The sequence below is a fragment of the Apodemus sylvaticus genome, chromosome 22 (genome assembly GCF_947179515.1).
Source record: "Apodemus sylvaticus chromosome 22, mApoSyl1.1, whole genome shotgun sequence".
NCBI lineage: Eukaryota > Metazoa > Chordata > Mammalia > Rodentia > Muridae > Apodemus > Apodemus sylvaticus.
Genome location: NC_067493.1, coordinates 29,975,670 through 29,998,263, shown reverse-complemented (window position 1 = coordinate 29,998,263; position 22,594 = coordinate 29,975,670). Strand labels below are relative to the sequence as shown.

Here is a 22,594-nt window from a genome sequence, read left to right as displayed (position 1 = left end):
TGTACTCTCACCAGGAATGGAGGACTGTCCTCTTTGCTCCAAAATCATTGCCAGCATGTACTATCTCTTGAGGTTTTTTTATTTTTTTATTTTTATTTTTTGATTTAAGTCATTTTGAAGGGTACAATATGCAATCTCAGAGTTGTTTTGATTTGCTATACCCAGGTAACTAAGAACTATGAACATTTATTAAATTTCTTCTTGGCCATTTGAGATTCCACTGTTGAGAATACTATTTAGCTCTGCACCCCATTTTTAAATTGGGATATTTGAGTTGTTGTAATGTAGTCTCTTGTCTGACTTTATAAATCTTGGATATTACCCAAACTCAAGCCTATTCCATGTTTTTTTTCTTTCATCAGATTCAGTGTGATGGGTTTACATTGAGGTCCTTTGTTCACTTTGATTGGAGTTTTTGCAGTGTAGTAAATAGGGATCTATTTGAATTATTTTACATGCATTGAATCAGTTTGATCAGTACTACAGATGAGAAAGCACTCATTCTTCATTATGATTTTTTTGCATTTACTCAGGAATCAGAGAAGGGTGTACAGATATCTAATTCTCTAGTTCAACTCCATTAGTCAATGTGTCTTTTTATGATAATACCATGCTGCATCGATTCCTACAGGTTATGGCTTTTGTGTCTTACTCATTCTATAGCCTGGTCCAATGAAACTGCCTCTCTCCCTCTGTCCCTTCTCTTTCTCCTGGGATCCATAATTCTTGGCTTTCCTTTTGCCCAGCAACTGTCTTCTACCATCTCAATTGACATAATCAAGAACCAATTATGGAACCAGATTTTAGTATCAGATGCTCCCCATACAGGTAGAAAATGAGGAGATGGCTAGATGGTCATGAGAATGAATGTAAATCATCAATCTCTGAGGATGTGTGGTTCGGGTGGCTTGAGGCCATGCCAGAAACCTGTGGATAGGGCAGCTCCCAAGAATCTATTGGAATGCCCTTAGTTATGACTCTTAGCTTTGCGATTATAGAACCAGAAGAGGCTATTCCATATAGCCAGGAAAAAACCCAAGGGATCTATTTGAATTAAGGAAACCAACTCACCCACAAGAATTTCTACCCTAAATTTATTCTGATAAAAAATGTAAGCATGGGGGCTGGATCAGAGACTGGGTTTATAGCCAAGAAATAGTTGGCCCAAATAGAGACCCATGTTATAGGGAAGCCATGAAATAGAGAGTATTAATGATACTCTCCTATGCTTGTAGACAGGAACCTACTATGGCTGTTCTCTTAGAGATTACTCTGTAGCAGACTCAGACAGATGCAGAGATCCATAGCCAAGCAGTTGATAGAGCTTGGGGACTCTTCTGGAAGAGATAGGAAGGATTAAAGATTCTGAATGGTATAGGTACTCCACAGGGAGACCAATGTAGTCAACGAACCTGAATCCTTGGGGACTCTCAAAGACTGCACTACCAACAAAAGAATAAACAGGCAAGACCTAGACCCCCATGCACACATATATAGCAGAAATGTAGCTCAGTCTACCTGTGGGTTTCAAACAATTAGAGCAAGGGCTATCCCTAAATCTGTTGCCTGCCTGTGGGATTTGTTCTCATAACTCAGCTCTCCTTTTCTGGCCTCAGTGGGAGAAGCACCTAGCCCTAACTCAACAGAGACTTGATGTTCCAGGGTGAGGTAATACCAGGAGAGAAAGCTTCTCACTTTCAGAGAATAAGAGGAGTGGGGAAGGGTTAGGGACTCTAGATTGGGGTGGGGAGTAGGAGTGGGGCAGCAATCAGGATGCAAGGTGAATAAAAAAGGAGAACAATAATGCATTTTGAGAGTGATCCCATATGCCTGTCATCCAAGAAATCAATATGCCCACTCCAGAGGATTCCAGGACTGAATCCAGTTGAATTATATAATAAGTTCTAGACCTCAAACATGAACATAGCAAGAAAAGTCAGCCCTCCAAACCACAGTAAGTAAATCTTTGAAAACAAGTCACAACTCGTCAAAGAAATTGTTAGTAGAATGCTCAGCCATAAATGGAAATTAAAGACTCTACAATGAAACAATGTTGACAATATTATGGAGAAAACTTTAATCAGTAATAGAAATGAAACATATTGTGCTATCATTGGAAAAATCGACTTTTGATATAAGAGAACATGTACATTACTGAACAATAATTTTCCTTTCACACATAACAATCAAGCATCTATTAAGGCAAAAATGATTGACAAAGGAATATTCAAATAAAGTGTAGAAGGTTAAAGCCATAGTCATCTAAATTTTCTTCTAGGGTAAGTTAAAATCTCAGGTATTTGCCATTCATTTTTTAAAGAACATATCAGAACTTGGGAACAAAATCATCTTTCATTTATGGTTCCATCTCTTGATGTAACTTTCAGCACAATAGGCTTTTCTGAAGAAAGAATCTCTTCCTTACTTAATTTCATGGGAATCTGAAATAATTGAAGAAACACATTGGTAAATTAAATGAATTATCAAATTTCACAGTTTTCTAGAACCAATTTATTAGAACCAATAGTGACTTCTTCCTATGTTGTTGCATGTCTGTGACCCTAATATTCAGAAGTAAGAGAGAGGAGGAATATAAAGTTAAGTCTTCCTGAGGTACATAGTATGTTCAAAACCCTGGTGAACCACACAGACCTTCTTCCTGTTTTAACAAAATCTATATAAGTGATTAAATATCACTTCAGTATTGAACATCCTGAATTGCTTATATAGAATATGAAAATATGATTCAGTATTACTTTATATGGATAAGATTAAAGTAATGATATTAAAATGGAAAAAAAGAAAATATGATTCAGTCTATTTATCCTTTCACATACAAATTAATTACTTATCCTGTAATAGGCCTAGGGCAAAATTGTAGCAGTGTATCTTCTTATTGGAGGTAAATTTTAAATGAAAATTAGAAGTTTGAACTTGGTAAAGCACGTTTTAGGACACAAAGTATACATTTTAAAAATATGATATAAAGTTAATTTCCATTTAGTAAAACTGGAAAGACAACCATGAGTCAGGTTTGTACATAGTGAGCACTGTTTTCAGACTCTGCTTCCCAACCATACGTTTACCTATCCCATCTGATACATGTCGGTTCATAATATAGGATGGGACCGTGAGAACTATTAAGGTATTAGTCCCCTGTATCTATTTTGAAATTCCAAGACGGTGCTAATAGAAAAACTACAGTTATTTTAATTAATTTTAAAATGACATTCTTGTTGGTTTGTGGGACAGGTGTGGACTACAACAGACATATTTTGAGACATATTTATTATAACACTCATGAAATTAAATTTGCTCGGCATGTCTTCAATTAAGTTAATGACAATATATTCTTTAGTTCTTCCTCTGAGACATTTCAAGCATGTTTCTAAATGGGACAACTTGCTTTAAACTTTACACAGAATGGGGTTGAGGTTCTGTAAGACCAGATGACTGACTTCAAGTGGACAGTGCCTTTCAGGAACCATAGACAGATACACACATACATTTTCATACAGAGTTAATATGAAACACATGCTAATATCTTTTCCATACTTTTAGCAGCCATATGGGTCAAGGAATTCAGGAGAACATGGCCCACTGAACAAAGCAGAACTCATGGGAGCTCACAGAGACTGCAGTGGCCCTCTGCATACATGTCATTTTTGTATAGATTGGAGTTTTGGTGTGACTTTTAACAATATATGTATGTGTGTCTATGAGTCTTTGGCCTTCTTCTGGGATCCATTTCCTCATATTGAGTTACATCATCAAGAACTGTTTATATATAATCTATTGCATCTTTGTATGCTGTGTTTTGTTGCTGTCACTGGGAGATCTGTTCTTTTATGAAGGCAAATGAAGCAGCAGTGGATCTGGTAGAGTGAGAAAGCAGAACAGGGGACTAGAAAGAGAGGAGTGAGTGGAGGCTATGGTTGAGATGTGTTTTATGAAAGAACAGAAAGGAGTTGGTCACGTATATAGTGTACATAAGTATGAAAATATTCTAACATAGTCAATTACAGTGTAAAATACAAATATACTTGTAATGAGGGAAAAACCACCTACTTTCAATGATATTATCTATAGCCATATAAGGGATACTTTCATTAACTTTACGTGATCTTACAACTTACACTTAAACACAGAATAACTGCCTTAAAAATATGTATATGTATATGTATATATATGTACATGTATATGTATATGATATGTGTGTGTATGTGTATGTATCTATGTAACTATGTATCTAAGTATGTATGTATCTATGTATATGTGTATATGTATCTATGTATATGTATATGTTTATGTGTATATGTATATATGCATATACATATACACATATATATGTATATGTGTATATGTATATATGTGTACATGTGTTTATGTGTAAATGTGTATATATGTATGTATGTATATATATGTACATATGTATATACATATGTACATATATCTATATATGTCTGACTCTCACCTCTCTATCTATCTTTCTATCTATCTATCTATCTTTCTATCTATCTATCTATCTATCTATCTATCTATCTATCTATCTATCTATCTTTGGGATACATATTCCCAAGTTTATGAAAATGCATGTGAATAAAAAATAAAATTACATCAAAAAAGAATACATTCTGCCTCACCTGTGTTTCCTCACAAGGCTGCACAGAAAAGTTCTGCAAGATTTTGACAACAGCAAGCTTCATGTTAATGAGAGCAAACCGCATGCCAATGCAGTTTCTCGGACCATTTCCAAAAGGCATGTATACATAAGGATTGATTCTGTCCTTATTCTCCTTGCTGAACCTGGTGTCAAAATTAAGCAAGAGCATAAATAATGAAACAAGAAGCACACAAAACTGATATATTTGTAGGTTTCAGTTATAGCCCTCAGACAGAGTGATATACAGAGATTCAGTTTATTCACTATTGTAATAGAGGTAGTGTTGATTTATTATGAGATCAATGTGTACAATAAATGACATCTGTTTAATACCACTAAGCTACAGGGTGTGGGATTGGTTGGTATAGAGATTTCACCTACACAGGAAACAGGAATCAGTCAACTCTATTTTACTCTTCTAATGTGTACTATATGTAACCTGCCTTAGCCAAGGCAGGACTAATATTACAAGATCTTAGGCATCAAAAACTTTATGAAAAATGAGAGAATAGTACATGCCTAAATTATTTGACCTCTGACTCAGCTACTACTATCTTAAAAATATTTTTCACATAAGTAGCATTATATGGACTGAGCAGATTTCTTTCATGAATTTATATGTATAGCCATACACTTATATACAAGCAATAGTGATTTATGCAAAAAATCATTGAACTTGAAAAAGTGTGGGTAGAGATGTACAGTAACTTTTGGGTGTGAAAAGTGTAAAAAAAAAATGTTATACCTAAAATAAAATCTCAAAATCTCCCTCCGGTCCACTTTGCCTTTTCTGCCTGGCCCTTTCTTCTGGGGCAGAGTGTTAGCTTGGGTGCTCCACTAAAGACATCATATCCTAACCCATCTGAAAGTACCAGCTGCACTCAGAGCAGCTTAGGACCTGCTACACTCAGAATAGAAGGTCCCACTGAACTCAGAGCAATTGAGGACCCACTGCACTCAGATCACTGGAGGATCCACTGCACTCAGAACAGTTGAGGACCAGCTGCACTCAGAGCAGTTGGACAGCAGCTTGACAGCTCCACTGAAGACCCAAGACCCTAAAGTCCTCCTAGGAAATCTACTGCAGCCAGGGTAACAGATCAGAATCTTCTCTGCCCCTGTGAAAAGTTCCCAGTAGGAAGGTCCCATAGGTGGTTTGCTACAGCCAAGGCTGCAGGTCTACTAGGAGATCTTATGCATCCAACGGACAAAAGAGGCAGAATCCAGACAGTCATCCAGACCAACAAACATCAGGGATATCCAGATAGCAAGAGACAAGTGGAAGACCATAAGCAATGTATCTACCAATCCAACCCTATAGAGAATCCCAGAAGGAAAACCCCAACACATGGAAGGTACCTTTACTAAAGAAAAGACAAATTATTAATCATCTTATAACAACAAATGAGTGAACCATATGCCCATAATGCCATGTATAAAAATAATACATAACAGGAACTAATAATGTTCTGTCTTTAATATTTTCAATATTAATTGACTCACCTATAAAAAGACATAAGCTAACTGAATGGATACACACAGGATCCAGGATTTTGGTGCATAAAAGAAATAACTCTCAATAACAAAGACAGACAGTACCTCATTGTAAAAGACTGGCAAATAGTCCCAAGAAAAAAACCTGGTGTTGTCATCATAATATCCAAGAAAATTGACTTTTAACCAAAAGTTTAAAAAGTTTAATGAAGAAGGACACTTCATATTCATCGAGGGAAAAATCCACAAAGAAAAATTTTCAATTCTGAACATTTATGCCACAAATGCAAGAGCATCCATATATAACTTTACTTAAACTCAAAACACACAAACACCAAACAATAGAGGTGGGAGACTTTAACACCCATCTCTTACCGACATTACTAAAAGGCTGACTTTCTGCAACTTCTAAATGCACACATGTGTAACTCAATGGGTTCCCATATTTTAGACATGATTCCCATATTTGGGCATGTATCTAAATATTTCTTCTAGCATAAAGGAAAACTTCAAAGAAACATAAAGAGAATGACTTTAATAAAACATTAGTTTCATAATCATTGTAATTATGCTTGCTCTCTCTGACAAGTGCTAACACACATACATGCATACATCATACAAGCATGCCTCAAAAATAGTGTTGATAAATTATAGAAAGTACCCAGAATTTATAAAAACTGGATAAACTTGTGGTTTTACTGATTTTAAAATACCCACCCATACTTAGAAATGTATACAATGATATCACTCTATTAAAGAAATTTGTATGAAGGTTTTAAGACTCTAAAACAAAATTTCACCATTTAGAAATATCATTTTTGTTAAGCTAAAGTCCTTTTAGCTTTTTTAAAATAATAATTATCTCTTTGTAGTAAGAACAATGCAAATTCAAACATATGTTTAAGATAATATAAATTTCCATCTGTGTGATTACTATAAGAGACTTGCTTAGAGAATTATTATTCTGAGTGTGTTTCCATTCACAGAGACATCATACCTTTCAGGACAGAATTTCTCAGGCTCTGGCCAGTATTTGGGATCTCGGTGAAGAACAAACACAGGTACAACTACTTTTGTATTTTGAGGAATGAACACACCATTGATTTCAGCATCTTTCTTACTGAGTCTGGAATTTCTGACACCAACTGGATATAATCTCAGAGTTTCACTTATTACCATGTCCAGATATTCTAACTCTATCAGGCAATTATAAGTGGCAGGCGCCTGGGAAGAGAAATAAAATATTTGATGATTTGAGATCTGTAATTAACTTTTATATCAGTATATACAGCACTTCTAAGTTTAGAAACTCCTCATTCAACACAGATTAAAGAGTGAATCGAATGCTGATATGTCATATTCACAAAAGTCATGTGTTTTGACCAGATAAAGGGCCTTTGAAATGCATGGTGAAGTGATTATATAAGTGATTATATTCAGATAAACTTCTTCTTAAACCTCAAGTTATCACTTTCTCTTCATACCGCTCTCCTTTCCAGTAATAGTGAGTATCATATTATACCAATCTTGCTTAAAATAAATCATCTATCAAGGTCATTATAACTTTTTTAGAGAGGCCATTAATGCAGACTAAGGAAATTAATGCAGACAGTATCAAATCTCTTTGAAACATCTGAATCAAGCCTTTCTAATGGGAACACATTGTGTGTAAAACCTATTATTGAGTTTAATATTACTATGGGTATGATGATTAATGCCATATTAAACTAGAATAACACATGACATTATAGTGATTTAACTTCAGCAGGATCTTTTCTGTTTGAAACTCACCATGGTAAAATAAGGTAAAAGTGGACAATAATTGACTGTAAAATTCATATTCTTTCTTGTTTTTTTTAATTTTCTATATTCTTTGTTTACCTTCTGAATGCTTTCCCATTTTCCACTTCCTCCCTCCACATCGATCTCATAAGCCCTCTTCCCTCTGCCCATTTCCTAATCACCCCTCCCATTTCTCTGTCCTGGTACTCTTCTACAGTGCTAGATCAAGACTTTCCGAACCAGGGCCCCCTCCTTCCTTCTTCTTGGGAATCATTTGATATGCTAATTGTGTCTTGAAAATTCAGAGCTTCTGGGCTAATTAATATCCACTTATCAGTGATTGCATTCCATGTGTATTCTTTTGTGATTGGGTTACCTCACTTAGGATGATATTTTTCAGTTCCAACCATTTGCCTAAGAATATCATGAATTCATTGATGTTAATTGCTGAGTAGTATTACATTGTGTAAATATACCACATTTTCTGTATCCATTCTTCCATTGAGGGATATCTGGGTTTTTCCAGCTTCTGGCTATTATAAATAAGGCCGTTATGAACATAGTTGAGCATGTCTCCTTATTACATGCTGGGGAATCCTCTGGGTTTATGCCCAGGAGTGGTATAACAGGGTCTTCCAGAATTTCCTTAGTGGTTGTACCATCTTGCAATCCCACCAGCAGTGGAGGATTGTTCCTCTTTCTCCACATCCTGGCCAACACCTGCTGTCTCCTGAGTTTTTAACCTTAGCTTTTCTGACTGGTGTGAGGTGAAATCTCAGGGTTGTTTTGATTTGCATTTCCCCAATAATTAATGATGCTGAACATTTGTTAAGGGGCTTCTCAGTCATCCAAAGTTCTTCAGGTAAAAATTCTTTGTTTAGCTCTGTACCCCATTTTTTAAATAGGGTTATTTGGTTTTCTGGGGTCTAACTTCTTGAATTCTTTGTATATATAGGATATTAGTCCTCTGTCAGATTTAGGGTTGGTGAAGATCCTTTCCCAATTTGTTGGTTGCCATTTTGTCCTTTTGACAGTGTCCTTTGCCTTACAGAAAATTTGTAGTTTTATGAGATCCCATTTGTCGGAGCAGATGGGCAAAATTTATATTCTACTGAAATTTCCGTTCAGCTCCATGCAGAGTTGCTGAAACAGTCTTCCTCTTCTTGCTTCATATAGTGTTCTAACAAATCTTTATGTTTCAACATCTCACAGCCTAGATTTGGCTGAAAAGGATGTTTTAACGGAGAGATTAAGGATTAGTAGATTAGATAGGTTTGTGAATATGTACTAGAGGTTTGTTTTCCTGATTGTCTTGATCAATGGGGCTGGGTCCAAGCAAGGGTAGGTAGCACTATTTCATTAGAACATCATATTGGGGTATATGCAAACAGTTATATAATGATCATTTAGTGAGTGGGTTAGCCAGCAATTAGCGTCATACATGATCCCTGCTGTGCTTATTTAGCTTTGAGAAAGTGCCTTTGTCATAAGAAATGCTATGTGGAGTTCCAAGCACTCCTGACTACAAGTTCTTGTCTTGAGTTCCTGCCTTTTCTCTCCTCAGTGATAGATTGTCATCAAAAATTGTAAGATGAAATGAGTGGTTTCCTCAACATAGGTGGTTTTGGTCATGGTATTTGCCACAAGACAGAAATGATGCAAGAACAGAAGGTGAGTATGAAACTTGATGATGCTTTGTGTACTTCTAACTGATAACTAGACAGTCTCATATTCAGATATCTCATATGCCATTGCAGTCAGTTTTGGGTAGAGATATGAAGACAGCTTATGTGATATGTTGCTATTACTCCATGGGACACTGGAGCTACCACAATGAGGATGTGAAAAGCTTATGTTGAAAGCTACCATAATTTTCATGTCCATATATCATCATGTGATTTGAGAAAGGAGTTATGGGCAGAATTACTGCTCAGCTTAGATGAGAAAATGCACAATGGCTGGCTTTTGTATTGTGCTATTGTATCCTGTTCTGTCACATTGGGTTCTTATCGCTTAGAGACTTGATAGTTCCTGAAAGCAGAGAGAGAGAGAGAGAGAGAGAGAGAGAGAGAGAGAGAGAGAGAGAGAGAGAGAGAGAGAGAATGAATCTGAAGGAGAGGAAGGGAAGGGGGTGGGGTTGTGAGGAGTGGATGAAGGAAAAACTGTGTTAAGAATGTGTAATATGAGAGAAGAATCTATTGTCAATGTAAAAACAGACAAAAAAAAGAAAAAAGAATATGTGGTAGATTGTTTTATGTCTTCAGATATTTACTACTCCTTGGTCTCTGAGCTAGGGCTTTATTTCATTTTCCTTAGTAGCATCTTCTCAGGTTATTTGTTTTTGAAAAATATAATAAAATGTTTGTTTTTTTTGGATGGAGCTAGAGAACATCATACTAAGTGAAGTAACCCAGACTCAAAAGGTGAATCATGGTATGCACTCACTAATAAGTGGTTATTAACCTAGAAAACTGGAATACCAAAAACATAATCCACACATCAAATGAGATACAAGAAGAAAGGAGGAGTGGTCCCTGGTTCTGGAAAGACTCAGTGAAACAGTATTCGGCAAAACCAGAACGGGGAAGTGGGAAGGGGTGGGAGGGAGGACAGGGGAAGAGAAGGGGGCTTACGGGACTTTCGGGGAGTGGGGGGGCTCAAAAAGGGGAAATCATTTGAAATGTAAATAAATTATATCGAATAAAAAATTAAAAACAAACAAACAAACAAAAAAAACCAAAAAAAGCAAAAAAAACCCAAAACAAACAAACAAACAAACAAAAAGATAAGGTTTCATTGCTGATATCCACGCCAAAGCATGCACAGTAGTAATGCACATACCAGGTCACTGTGATTCTAGAGGGATGCCTCAGTAATGAAGGGCACTGGTTTTTCTTGCAAAGGACAAAGAGTGGCTTCCCAGTAGCAAAATAGTGGATTACAATTACTGGAAATCTAGTTTTGGGGCATAGGCTTTTATCATTTTAGTCACCTCAGACTCTAGGCATGCACATGATGATAAATATGCATTCAGGCAAAGCAGTTATATGCATTAAGTACAAATTTAAAAGTTAAATTATTATACTTTAAGAGTAGATATTTTGTTCATGCATTTAGAGTGTGTCATTTTGGCAAGAAATAATAGATATTAGAGGATCATTAAAATGTACAATGATTAATTTTCTCCTTGAACACTATTGACTTCCACCTCTCATTTTTCTTCCGCACTTAGATTTTCACTATTTACTTTTGTAAGAAAGAATATTTATGCTATCTATGATCATTTTCAATATATGTGTGGAAGAAATGTTTCTTGTTGAGTTTTGATCTTTTCTGGTTTTCAGATGCTATCTACTCACCTTATTGGGCAGAACTGCATCAATTTCATGCTGGAGTTTCTTCTGGACATCAGGATGAGTGGCCAGTGCATACATAATAAAAGAAAGAACGTTGCTTGTGGTATTATGGCCAGCCAAAACAAATGTTATTGATTGGGCCGCAATCTCCAGGTCAGAGAGAGCTAAAATAAGATTAGACATAACAGGTATAATGGACCATGTTGGTAATATGGCATAGTCGAAAACACCTCTCTGTATAATTTTGAGAAAATATTAATCCTGTGTAGGGCAGTGTTCTATGAGAGTAAATAGTAAAATGATACCAGGATAAATGTAAAACTACTATACATTGTACTTATCAGAGAAGTGTCGATAATAATCTCTATGCATAGTGATAAGCAAGATGCCAATGTACCACATATTGAAAATCTGCAGAAAATAGTATAGTAAATATCTGTAATTTTGAGCATATCCACAATCAGATGTGCAGCAAATGTAAACTTAAGGTGTGAGATTAGAAAGTGGGATTAAGAGGAAAATTTATAGCATTCAGTGCTTTCATAAAGAAATTGGAGTGGCCTTATACAAGTAAGTTAACAGTATACCTGAAATCGCTAGAACAGAAACAAGCTAACATACTCAAATTGGCAGAAAATAATCAAATTCAGCATGGAAATCAACTAGATGGAAACAAAGAGAATGATACAAAGAATCAACAGAACTAGGAACTGCTTCTGTGAGCCAATTGACAAGATAGATAAACCTTTAGTCACACTAGATAAGGGTCACAGAGACAGTAACCAAATTGCCAAAATCAGAAATGAAAACAGACACAACTACAGAACTGAGGAAATTAAAAAAGATTCATCCTATCCTAATACAGAAGCCTATACACTATAAACTGGAAAATCTAGAAGAAAGAGATGATTTCTAGACAAATACCATACACCAAAGTTAAATAAATATCACACAAACAACCTAACCATTCTCATAACTGCTAGAAAAATTGAAAAAGTTATAAAATACCTCCCAATCCCAATAAAGCCCAGGGCCGGAAGATTTTAATGTAGAATTCCACCACAATTTCAAAGAAGAGATAATACCAACATTGCTCAAACTATTCCACAAAATAGAAACAAAATAAACACCAATTCATTCAATGGGGTATGGAGCTAAACAGGAAACTCACAATAGAAGAGTCTCAAATGTATGAGGAGCATTTAAAGAAATATTTAAATTCTTTAGCTATCAGAGAAATGTATGTCAAAATGATCCTTAGATTCCACCCCACTCATTCCTATTGTCAGTCATTTTAGTCATTCATATTGGAGTGGGGAATGACTAAAAATTCAAATGGCAGCATATGCTGTCAAGTATGCTGAGAAAGAGGAATACTCCTCCTGTTGCTGGTGGGAGTGTAAACTGGTACTACCACTTTGGAAATCAATCTGGTGATTTCTCAGGATACTCGAGATAGTTCTACTCAAATACACAGCTATACCATTCCTGGGCATATACCCAAATGATGGTCTACCACATTACAAGGACATGTGCTCCACTATTTTTGGAGCAGCCTTTTTTATAATAGCAAACAGCTGGAAACAATGCAGATGTGTCTTAATCAAAGAATGCATTCAGAAAAGGTGGCTCATTTATATATTGGACAATTATTCAGCTTCAAAATTTTAGGCCATCATGAATTCTGTAGGCAAATAGATAGATCTAGAAAATACCATCCTGAGTTAGGTAACTCAGACACAAAAGTACATACATGGTATGTATTCACTGATAAGTGGATATTAGCCAAAAATTACAGAATACTCACTATACATCTCAGATTGTAAGAAGTTTAACAAGTAGAAAATAATGGGAGACTGAGGGAGCGAGGAATCTGAGTGTTATGGATTGCTATCTGCTTTTTCTGCTTCCTCAAAATGGGTGCATGTACTCAGGTGAAATCTTAATTAGTCAGAGAAGGCTAGAGCCTGTGACTGGAGAGTGAAATGAGGGCGTGGAGCTGAAATCTTTAGAGAGGGGAGAGAACAGGGAAGTGGGAAGGGGTGGGTGGGAGGACAGGGGGAGAGAAGGGGGCTTAGGGGACTTTCGGGGAGTGGGGGGCTAGAAAAAGGGAAATCATTTGAAATGTAAATAAAAAATATATTGAATAAAAAAACAAAAAAAAAACAAACAAACAACAACACAGGTCAGTTAAAATGAGATGGGATGGAGAAGGAAACAATATGGAACCAGAAAGGGAAGAAGATAGAGTTCACCCACGTGTTCTGGAGATGTAGATGGGCTTGGTGCTAGTCTTGTGATCCAATCCCCTGGTGAATAAAGGATCCAATCATTGTGTAAGTAAGTGGGTCATTCGGGTTGGATGGAGGAAGAGAGGAAGCGGGAGAGTTAGGTCCTTTTGGAATGGGTACAGCATATTGGTAAGACATATCTGCTAGAATTTCCCAGTATCATGGCAGATCCACAAGGATTTGCCAGTTGGGGGATTATATTTTAATAAAGTGTATATGATTAGGTTTTAATTGCTGCACCCAGAGACTGAGTTACCATTGTTTCTCAACTATGTTTGTGTTGTGTTTTCCTTCATGCGGTATCTTGTCTGGGTTCAAGAGAGAAAGGTACAGCAGCAAAGCTTGCATTTAGCAGAAGTACACCATAAAGGCCATGGTGGATTTGAAACACAGGATTGGCATAGCAGCAACTTGCTTGTGGGAACTTAGTGAGCTTTCTGGAAAGATTTTAGAGCTCTGAGTCAGAGTCTCCTCGCGATAAAAGCAGGGTAGGGCAGAGGCACAAGTATGGGAACATGACGGTTCTATTTTTGAAATATTTACCACAACAGGAGAAGCCACAAGAAGCCAGGGATTTAATAAATAGGCAATAAGCAGTGTAAGGTACATTTGCTCAATCCAGGTGTGCAGATCATGTTCATATCAATTGAGTTTTGTTTTCTTTGTGATGGCATTTTGGGGTTGGAGATTTACTTTTATAAAGCTGGCTGGTGTTTACAATTCTCTAGTATTATCATTTTATGGAGTAAAGGGTATCTGTGCAAGTGATAGCTGGCTTTCTGTAGGCTAGCCATAGATGGTGGATGACCTGGGATGATTGGAATGGCTTGGGAGTAGCTGGGTGAGGGAATCATGTGGGCCAGTGAGAGCACCAGTGCATATCTTTTTCATGTGGATTGGTTTTCTTCAAACTACATACTATATCTGTGTGGGATAGGAGATAGGGAGAGGAAAAGGGGTACATGATCAGGTATGGGTGGTAGAGGCAGTAGAGAAGCCAGAAGAAGAAATGGAAATATGCAGTTTTGGAAGGTGGTAAGTTAGGGGGGGACCCTCTAAAAAATACCAGAGACCTGGGAAGTGAGAGACTCTCAGGACACATTGGAGATGACCATAACCAAAATGCCTAACAATGGGGAGAGGGAACTTGAAGTGTCCACCTCCACTAGAAAGACAGGGCCTCAAGTGGTGGTGGGATGGGGTTACTAAGTAACAGTCAAAATATTTGACCCAGAATTTCTTCCTTCTAAAGAACTTCAGGGACAAAAATGGAGAAGAGAGTGAAGGAAAGACTGTCAAATGACCAACTTTCAATTCGTCTCTTGGAAGAGACACCAAGGCCTGACACTAATACTAATGCTATGATGTGCTCATAGATGGGAGCCTGGCATGGTTGACCTCTAAGAGGCTCTACCAGGAGCTGGCTGAGACAGATGCAGGTACTTAAACCTTACCATTGGACTGAAGTCAGAGGCCACCATGGTTGAATTAGGGGAAGGATTGAAGAAGCTGTAGTGAAGGGTGACTCCATAGAATGGCCATCAGTCTCAACAAACCTGGACCCCAGTGAGACTGATCCACCAACCAGAAGCATACACAAGCTGGTCTGAGGACCCTAGCATATATAAAGGAAGGGACTGCTTGTTCTGGCCTCAGAAACCATGAGACAGGGAGGGGAAAATGGGTACATGATCAGGTATGTGGGGGGAGAGCATTCAGGCCCAGTGAATGGGAAGGCCAGGGATGGGATACATCCTCTTGGAGGCAAGGAGTAAAAGGGATGTTAACAAGGAACTGTGGGAGGGGGCACTCTGTGTGGGAAAACGACTGGAATGTAAATAGATAAAATAATTTTGAAAAAGAAAATCAAAAGCCTTAAAAGAGATTCTCTCATTCAACTTATCAAGTGGTACCTGATATCAGAGCAGTAGTGGGAAATGAAAGTACAATCAGGGATGGCTTTACCAGAAAGAAAATAATACTCAGTCTATGCCATTTGGGGAGATTTGACATCTATGTACTGCTGTTGATTATATGTACATGTATGTACATGTACATGTATATGTGTACGAATATATATATATATATATATATATATATATATATATATACATGTACATGCACACATATGTACATGCATATATATATTCATTTGTATCACATTAGATGTGGTCTTGTTTTATATTGCTTTAATCATACGCATACACATACATGCCCTCTGTAATCAGAGATTCTATAGAATATTTATCATACAGAAAAGTTGGATTTTTAAAAGACTTTCTGAATCTAAGGAAAGACTATGTTTTTCTGTTATTAATTTTTTCTATGCCCCAGAATATATACATATACATATATCATTTCTAACTTTCTGAGATAAAAGAGATTCATGAGATTCAATCCTTATTATTGATCCTTTACATGTATTATTTAATTTGGTTTGCAAACATTTTATAGAGAATTTTCACCACAGCAATTTGTACATATATTTCTTGAATTTGGTTTTTAAATATTTTATCTAGAAATTCATGCTTATGTTCACTAAGGAGATTCAGCAATAGATCACTTTTGATGTGGTTTGTCTATATTTAGCACCAGTATAATATTCCATTTACAAAAAAAGATTCCTTGAAGTTTTCTTTCATTTTTCATTTTCAGAATACTTTGAATAGTATTGATGAAAATCTCTGAAATTCTAACAGAATACATATTGAAATATTCTCAAATTATTTCTATAACTTTTGTTGACCTGAATTTGTTTAAATTATATATTTCATCTTGACATTACTTTGACATGTCATATACAACCTGAAATACTTGTATTTTATTTTAGATTTTTGAATTTAGTAGAATTTAAAAATTGATATTATGGAGAGAGCAGCAGTTCCTCTGAGGGCCAGCCTGAAGTGGATACTCTGGCCTGTGGAGAAGGTGAAATCGCCATCTTTGTCCCCAGCCAGATGAGACCGGCCACCCCTGGTACTGAGCTATCCTGAGTGCAAGACCTCAGGGGATGCAGACAGCCGAGCTGCAGGTTACCACCTGCAACAAGGAACTGGGAGAGCAGCGGTTCCTCTGAGGGACAGCCAGGCTTGGGGCCAGTGCCCTGAGGGATCCCCGCTGCCATCCTCACACTCTGACAGAGCAGACGGGCAGTACCAGGTTCAGTCCACAGAGACAACCCAATTATAACATTGCTTATACTTGGAGGTTGAAGCGCCAGCCAGTGACTAGACCAACTAACACCAGTGAGAAATAGGTGGCAAAAGGCAAATGTAGGAATGTTACTAACAGAAATCAAGGCAATATGGCAGCATCTGAACCCAATTCTCCATTAACGGCAAGTCCAGGATACCCCAAAACACCAGAAAAACAAGATTTGGATGTAAAAGCACTGGTCATGATGCTGTTACAGGAACACATGAAGGACATAAATAAATCTCTTAGAGAAATTCAGGAGGAAATGGATCAAAACTTAGAAGCCCTTACAAGGGAAACACAAAAATCATTAAAAGAAATTCAGGATAATATGGGTCAAAAGATATAAGCCAATAAGGAAGAAACACAACAAATCATTTAAAGAAATAAAGGAGAAGTTTGGTCAACAGGCTGAGATCATGAAAGTGGAAACACAAAAATCTCTTAAAGAATTACAGGAAAACACAAACAAGCAAGTGAAGGAGCTGAACAAAACCATCCAGGATCTAAAAACAGAAGTAGAAACAACTAGGAAATCACAAAGGGAGACAACTATGAAGATAGAAAACCTTGGAAAGAAATCAGGGGCCATAGATGCAAATATCAATAACAGAATACAAGAGATAGAAGAAAGAATCTCAGATGCTGAGGGTCCCATAGAAACCATGGACTCAAGTGTCAAAGAAATGAAAAATGCAAAAAGCTTGTAACCCAAAATATCCAGGAAATCCAGGACCCAATGAGAAGGCCAAACCTAAGGATCATAGGCATAGATGCGAGTGAATATTTACAACGTAAAGAATCAGCAAATATCTTCAACAAAATTATGGAAGAAAACTTCCCTAACCTAAAGAGAGAGAAGCCCATGAATATACAAGAAGCCTACAGAACTCCAAACAGACTGGACCAGAACAGAAATACCTCCCCTCACATAATAATCAAAACCCAAAATATACTAAACAAAGAAAGAATTTTAAAGGCAGTAAGAGGAAAAGGCCAAGTAACATATAAAGGAAGACCTATCAGAATCACACCAGACTTCTCACCAGAGACTATGAAAGCTAGAAAATCCTGGGCAGATCTCATGCAGACTCTAAGAGAACATAATGCCAGCCAAAACTATTATATCCAGCAAAATTCTCAATCACCACAGTAGTTGAAACCAAAACATTCCATGAAAAACCCACGTTTAACCAATATATTTCCCCAAACCCAGCCCTACAAAGGATAATAGGAGGAAAACACCAATACAAGGATGGAAACTTCACCCTGGAAAATGCAAGATAGTAACCTTCTTTCATCAAATCCAAAAGAAGATAACCAATCAAATATAAAAAACAACATCAAAAATGACAGGAAGTAATAATCACTATTCTTTACTATCTCTTAACATCAATGGACTCAATTCCCCTATAAAAAGACATAGACTAACAGACTGGTTACATAAACAGGACCCTACATTTTGCTGCATACAGGAAACACACCTCAGTGTCAAAGACAAACACTACCTTAGAGTAAAAGGCTGGAAGTTGATTTTACACCAAATGGTCTCAGGAAACAAGCCAGAGTAGCCACTATATTATCAGATAAAATTGATTTTCAACCTAAAGTCATCAAAAGAGACACTGAGGGACACTTCTTGCTGGTCAAAGGAAAAACACACCAAGAAGAACTCTCAGTACTGAACATCTATGCTCCAAATGCAAAAGCCCCCTCATTCATAAAAGAAACTTTATTAAAGATCAAAGCACACATTGCACCTAACACAATAATTGTGGGTGACTTCAACACTCCACTCTCCTCAATGGACCGATCAAGAAAACAGAAACTAAATAGGGACACAGTGAAACTAATTGAAGCTTTGTACCAATTAGAGTTAAGAGATATATAGAACATTTCATCCTAAAGCAAAAGAATATACCTTTTTCTCAGCACCTCATGGGACCTTCTCCAAAATGGATTATATAATTTGCCACAAGACAGACCTCAACAAATATAAGAAGATCGAAATAATCCCATGCCTCCTATCATATCAGTATGGAGTAAAAGTGGTCTTCAATAGCAACAAAATCAACAGAAAGCCCACATTCACATGGAAATTGAACAATACTCTACTCAATGATACCTTGGTCAAGGAAGAAATACAAAAAGAAATCAAAGACTTTTTAGAATTTAATGAAAATGAAGACACAACATACTCAGATCTATGGGACACAATGAAAGCAGTGCTAAGAGGAAAATACTTAGCCCTGAGTGCCTCCAAAAAGAAAATGGAGAGAGCATAAACTAGCAGCTTGACAACACACCTGAATGCCCTGGAACAAGAAGAAACTAATTCACCCAGGAGGAGTAGAAGGCAGGAAATCATCAAACTCAGTGCTGAAATCAATCAAGTAGAAACAAAGAGAATCATACAAAGAATCACCAAAACCAGGAGCTGGTTGTTTGGAAAAATCAACAAGATAGATAAGCCCTTAGCCAGACTAACCAAGGGGCACAGAGACAGTATCAAAATTAACAAAATTAGAAACAAAAAGGGAGATATAACAACAGAAACAGAGGAAATTAAAAAAACCATCAGATCCTACTACAAAAGCCTATACTCAAAACATCTGGAGAATCTGGAGTAAATGTACAGTTTTCTGGACAGATATCAAACACCAAAATTAAATCAGGATCAAATAGACCATCTAAACAGTCCCATAACCCCTAAAGTGATAAAAGGGGTAATAGAATGTCTCCCAAACAAAAAAAAAGTATGGGACCAGATGGTTTTACTGCAGAATTCTATCAAACCTTCAATGAAGACCTAACACCAATACTCTTCAAACTATTCCACAAAATAGAAACAGAAGGAACACTACCCAACTCATTCTATGAAACAACAATTATGCTAATTCCAAAACCACACAAAGATGCAAATAAGAAAGAGAATTTCAGGCCAATTTCCCTTATGAATATCGATGCAAAATACTAAATAAAATTCTTCCCCACCGAATCCAAGAACACATCAAAACGATTATCCATCATGATCCAGTAGGCTTCATCCCAGGGATGCAGGGATGTTTCAATATAAGAAAATCCAGAAATGCTATCCACTACATAAACAAACTCAAAGAAAAAAACCACATGATCATTTCATTAGATGCTGAAAAAGCATTTGACAAAATTCAGCATCCTTTCATGTTAAAAGTCTTGGAAAGGATAGGTATTCAAGGCCCATATCTAAACATAGTAAATGCGATATACAGCAAACCGGTAGCCAACATCAAACTAAATGGAGAGAAACTTGAAGCAATCCCACTAAAATCAGGGAATAGACAAGGCTGCCCCCTCTCTCCATATCTTTTCAATATAGTTCTTGAAGTCCTAGCTAGAGCAATTAGAAAACATAGGAAAGTCAAAGGGATACAAATTGGAAAGGAAGAAGTCAAACTATCACTATTTGCAGATGATATGATAGCATACTTAAGTGACCCTAAAAACTCCTACAGCTGATAAACAACTTCAGCAAAGTGGCTGGCTACAAAATCAACGCAAGCAAATCAGTAGACTTTATATATTCAAAGGACAAGCAGACTGAGAAAGAAATTAGGGAAATGACTCCCTTCACAATAGCTACAAACAGCATAAAGTATCTTGGGGTGACTCTAACCAAACAAGTGAAAGACCTATATGACAAGAACTTCAGATCTCTGAAGAAGGAAATCGAAGATCTCATCAAATGTAAAAATCTTCCATCCTCGTGCATTGGCAGGATTAATATATTTAAAATGGCCATCTTGCCAAAGGTAATCTACAGATTCAATGCTATCCCCATAAAAATCCCAACCCAGTTCTTCACAGAGCTAGAAAGAGCAATTCTCAAATTCATCTGGAATAACAAAAAACCCAGGATAGCTAAAACTATTCTCAACAGTAAAAGAACTTCAGGGGGATTCAGTATCCCCTACTTTAAACTGTACTATAGAGCAATAGTGATAAAAACTGCATGGTATTGGTACAATATCAGGCAAGCAGATCCATGGAATAGGATTGAAGACCCAGAAATGAAACAAAACACCTATGGTCACTTGATCTTCGAAAAAGGAGCTGAAAGCATCCAGTGGAAAAAAGATAGTCTTTTCAATAAATGGTTCTGGTTCAATTGGAGGTCAGCATGCAGAAGAATGCAAATCCATCCATTCTTATCTCCTTGTACTAAGCTCATCTCCAAATGGATCAAGGACCTCCACATAAAACCTGACACACTGAAACTAATAGAAAAGGAACTGGGGAAGACCTTGGAGGACATGGGCACAGGGGAAAAGTTCCTGATTAGAACACCAATAGCTTTTGCTCTACGATCAAGAATTAACAAATGGGACCTCATAAAACTACAAAGTTTCTGTAAGGCAAAGGACACTGTCAAAAGGACAAAACATCAACCAACAGATTGGGAAAGGATCTTCACCAACCCTAAATCCGACAGAGGGCTAATATCTAATATATACAAAGAACTCTAGAAAGTAGAACACAGAGAACCAAATAACCCCATTAAAAAGCGGGGTACGGAGTTAAACCAAGAATTTTCACATGAAGAACTTCGGAGAGCTGAGAAACACCTTAAAAAATGTTCAACATCATTAATCAGTAGGGAAATGCAAATCAAAACAACACTGAGATTTCTCCTCACACCAGTCAGAATGGCTAAGGTCAAAAACTCAGGAGACAGCAGGTGTTGGAGAGGATGTGGAGAAAGAGGAACACTCCTCCACTGCTGGTGGGATTGCAAGATGGTGCAACTACTTTCGAAATCAGTCTGGCGGTTCCTCAGAAAACCTGGGCATAACACTTCCTTAGGACTCTGTTATACTACTCTTGGGCATATATCCAGAGGATTCTTCAGCATGCAATAAGAACACATGTTCCACTATGTTCATAGCAGCCCTATTTGTAGTACCCAGAAGCTGGAAAGAACCTAGGTGTCCTTAAACGGAGGAATGTATACAAGAAATGTGGCATATTTACACAATGGAGTACTATTCAGCCATTAGAAACAATGAATTCATGAAATCTTTGACAAATGGATGGAGCTGGAGAACATCATACTAAGTGAAGTAACCCAGTCTCAAAAGATCAATCATGGTATGCACTTGCTGATAAGTGGATATTAGCCTAGAAACTTTCAAAACCCAAGACATAATCCACAAATTAAATGATGTCCACAAAGAATGGAGGAGTGGCCCCTGGTTCTGGAAAGACTCAGTGCAAGAGTATAGGGGAATACTATATACTTCCAGAACAGGGAAGTGGGAAGGGGTAGATGGAGGAACAGGGGGATGGAAGAGGGCTTAAGGGACTTGCACGGAGTGGGGACCCAGAAAAGGGGAAATCATTTGAAATGTAGATAAAAAATATATCAATAAAAAAAGAAAAAAAGATACATACAGACACTTTGGTAAGAGCCAGACTGCACAGGTATTATAAATAAAAGAAATTCTACTTTAAAAAAAAGAAGTAAGGAGAGGGCCCTGATCCTGGAAAGGCCTGATCCAGCATTGTAGTGGAGTACCAGGACAGAGAAAAAGGAGGGAGGTGATTGCACTATGGGTGTAGAGAAGGCTTATGAGACATACGTGGTTGGGGGAACTCGGAGAGGGGAAAGCATTTTGGAATGTAAACAAAGAATTTAGAAAATAAAAACATAAAAGAATCATCTAAAATTGAAATTATGTCCTTATGAGTTTATGAAAATTTAAAGGTCTGAAAATCATTGCTATAACAGTAAGTAAAAAAAGAAAGATATAACACAACACATACTTATCTTTGGG

The 22,594-nt window shown here is 37.0% G+C and overlaps 1 protein-coding gene across 1 annotated transcript in view; it reads right to left on the bottom strand.

Moving 5' to 3' along the window:
• Positions 1–2,345: 2,345 nt before the first annotated feature.
• Positions 2,346–22,594, bottom strand: part of LOC127672484 (cytochrome P450 3A13-like) — a 77,492-nt gene continuing 57,243 nt past the window's right edge. Inside the window, exons 10-13 of the mRNA XM_052167627.1 lie at positions 11,299–11,459; positions 7,155–7,381; positions 4,644–4,806; positions 2,346–2,441 (exon numbers count right to left, since the gene is read on the bottom strand). Coding sequence (XP_052023587.1) covers positions 2,346–2,441; positions 4,644–4,806; positions 7,155–7,381; positions 11,299–11,459 — 647 coding nt within the window. The remainder of the gene's footprint in view (positions 2,442–4,643; positions 4,807–7,154; positions 7,382–11,298; positions 11,460–22,594) is intronic.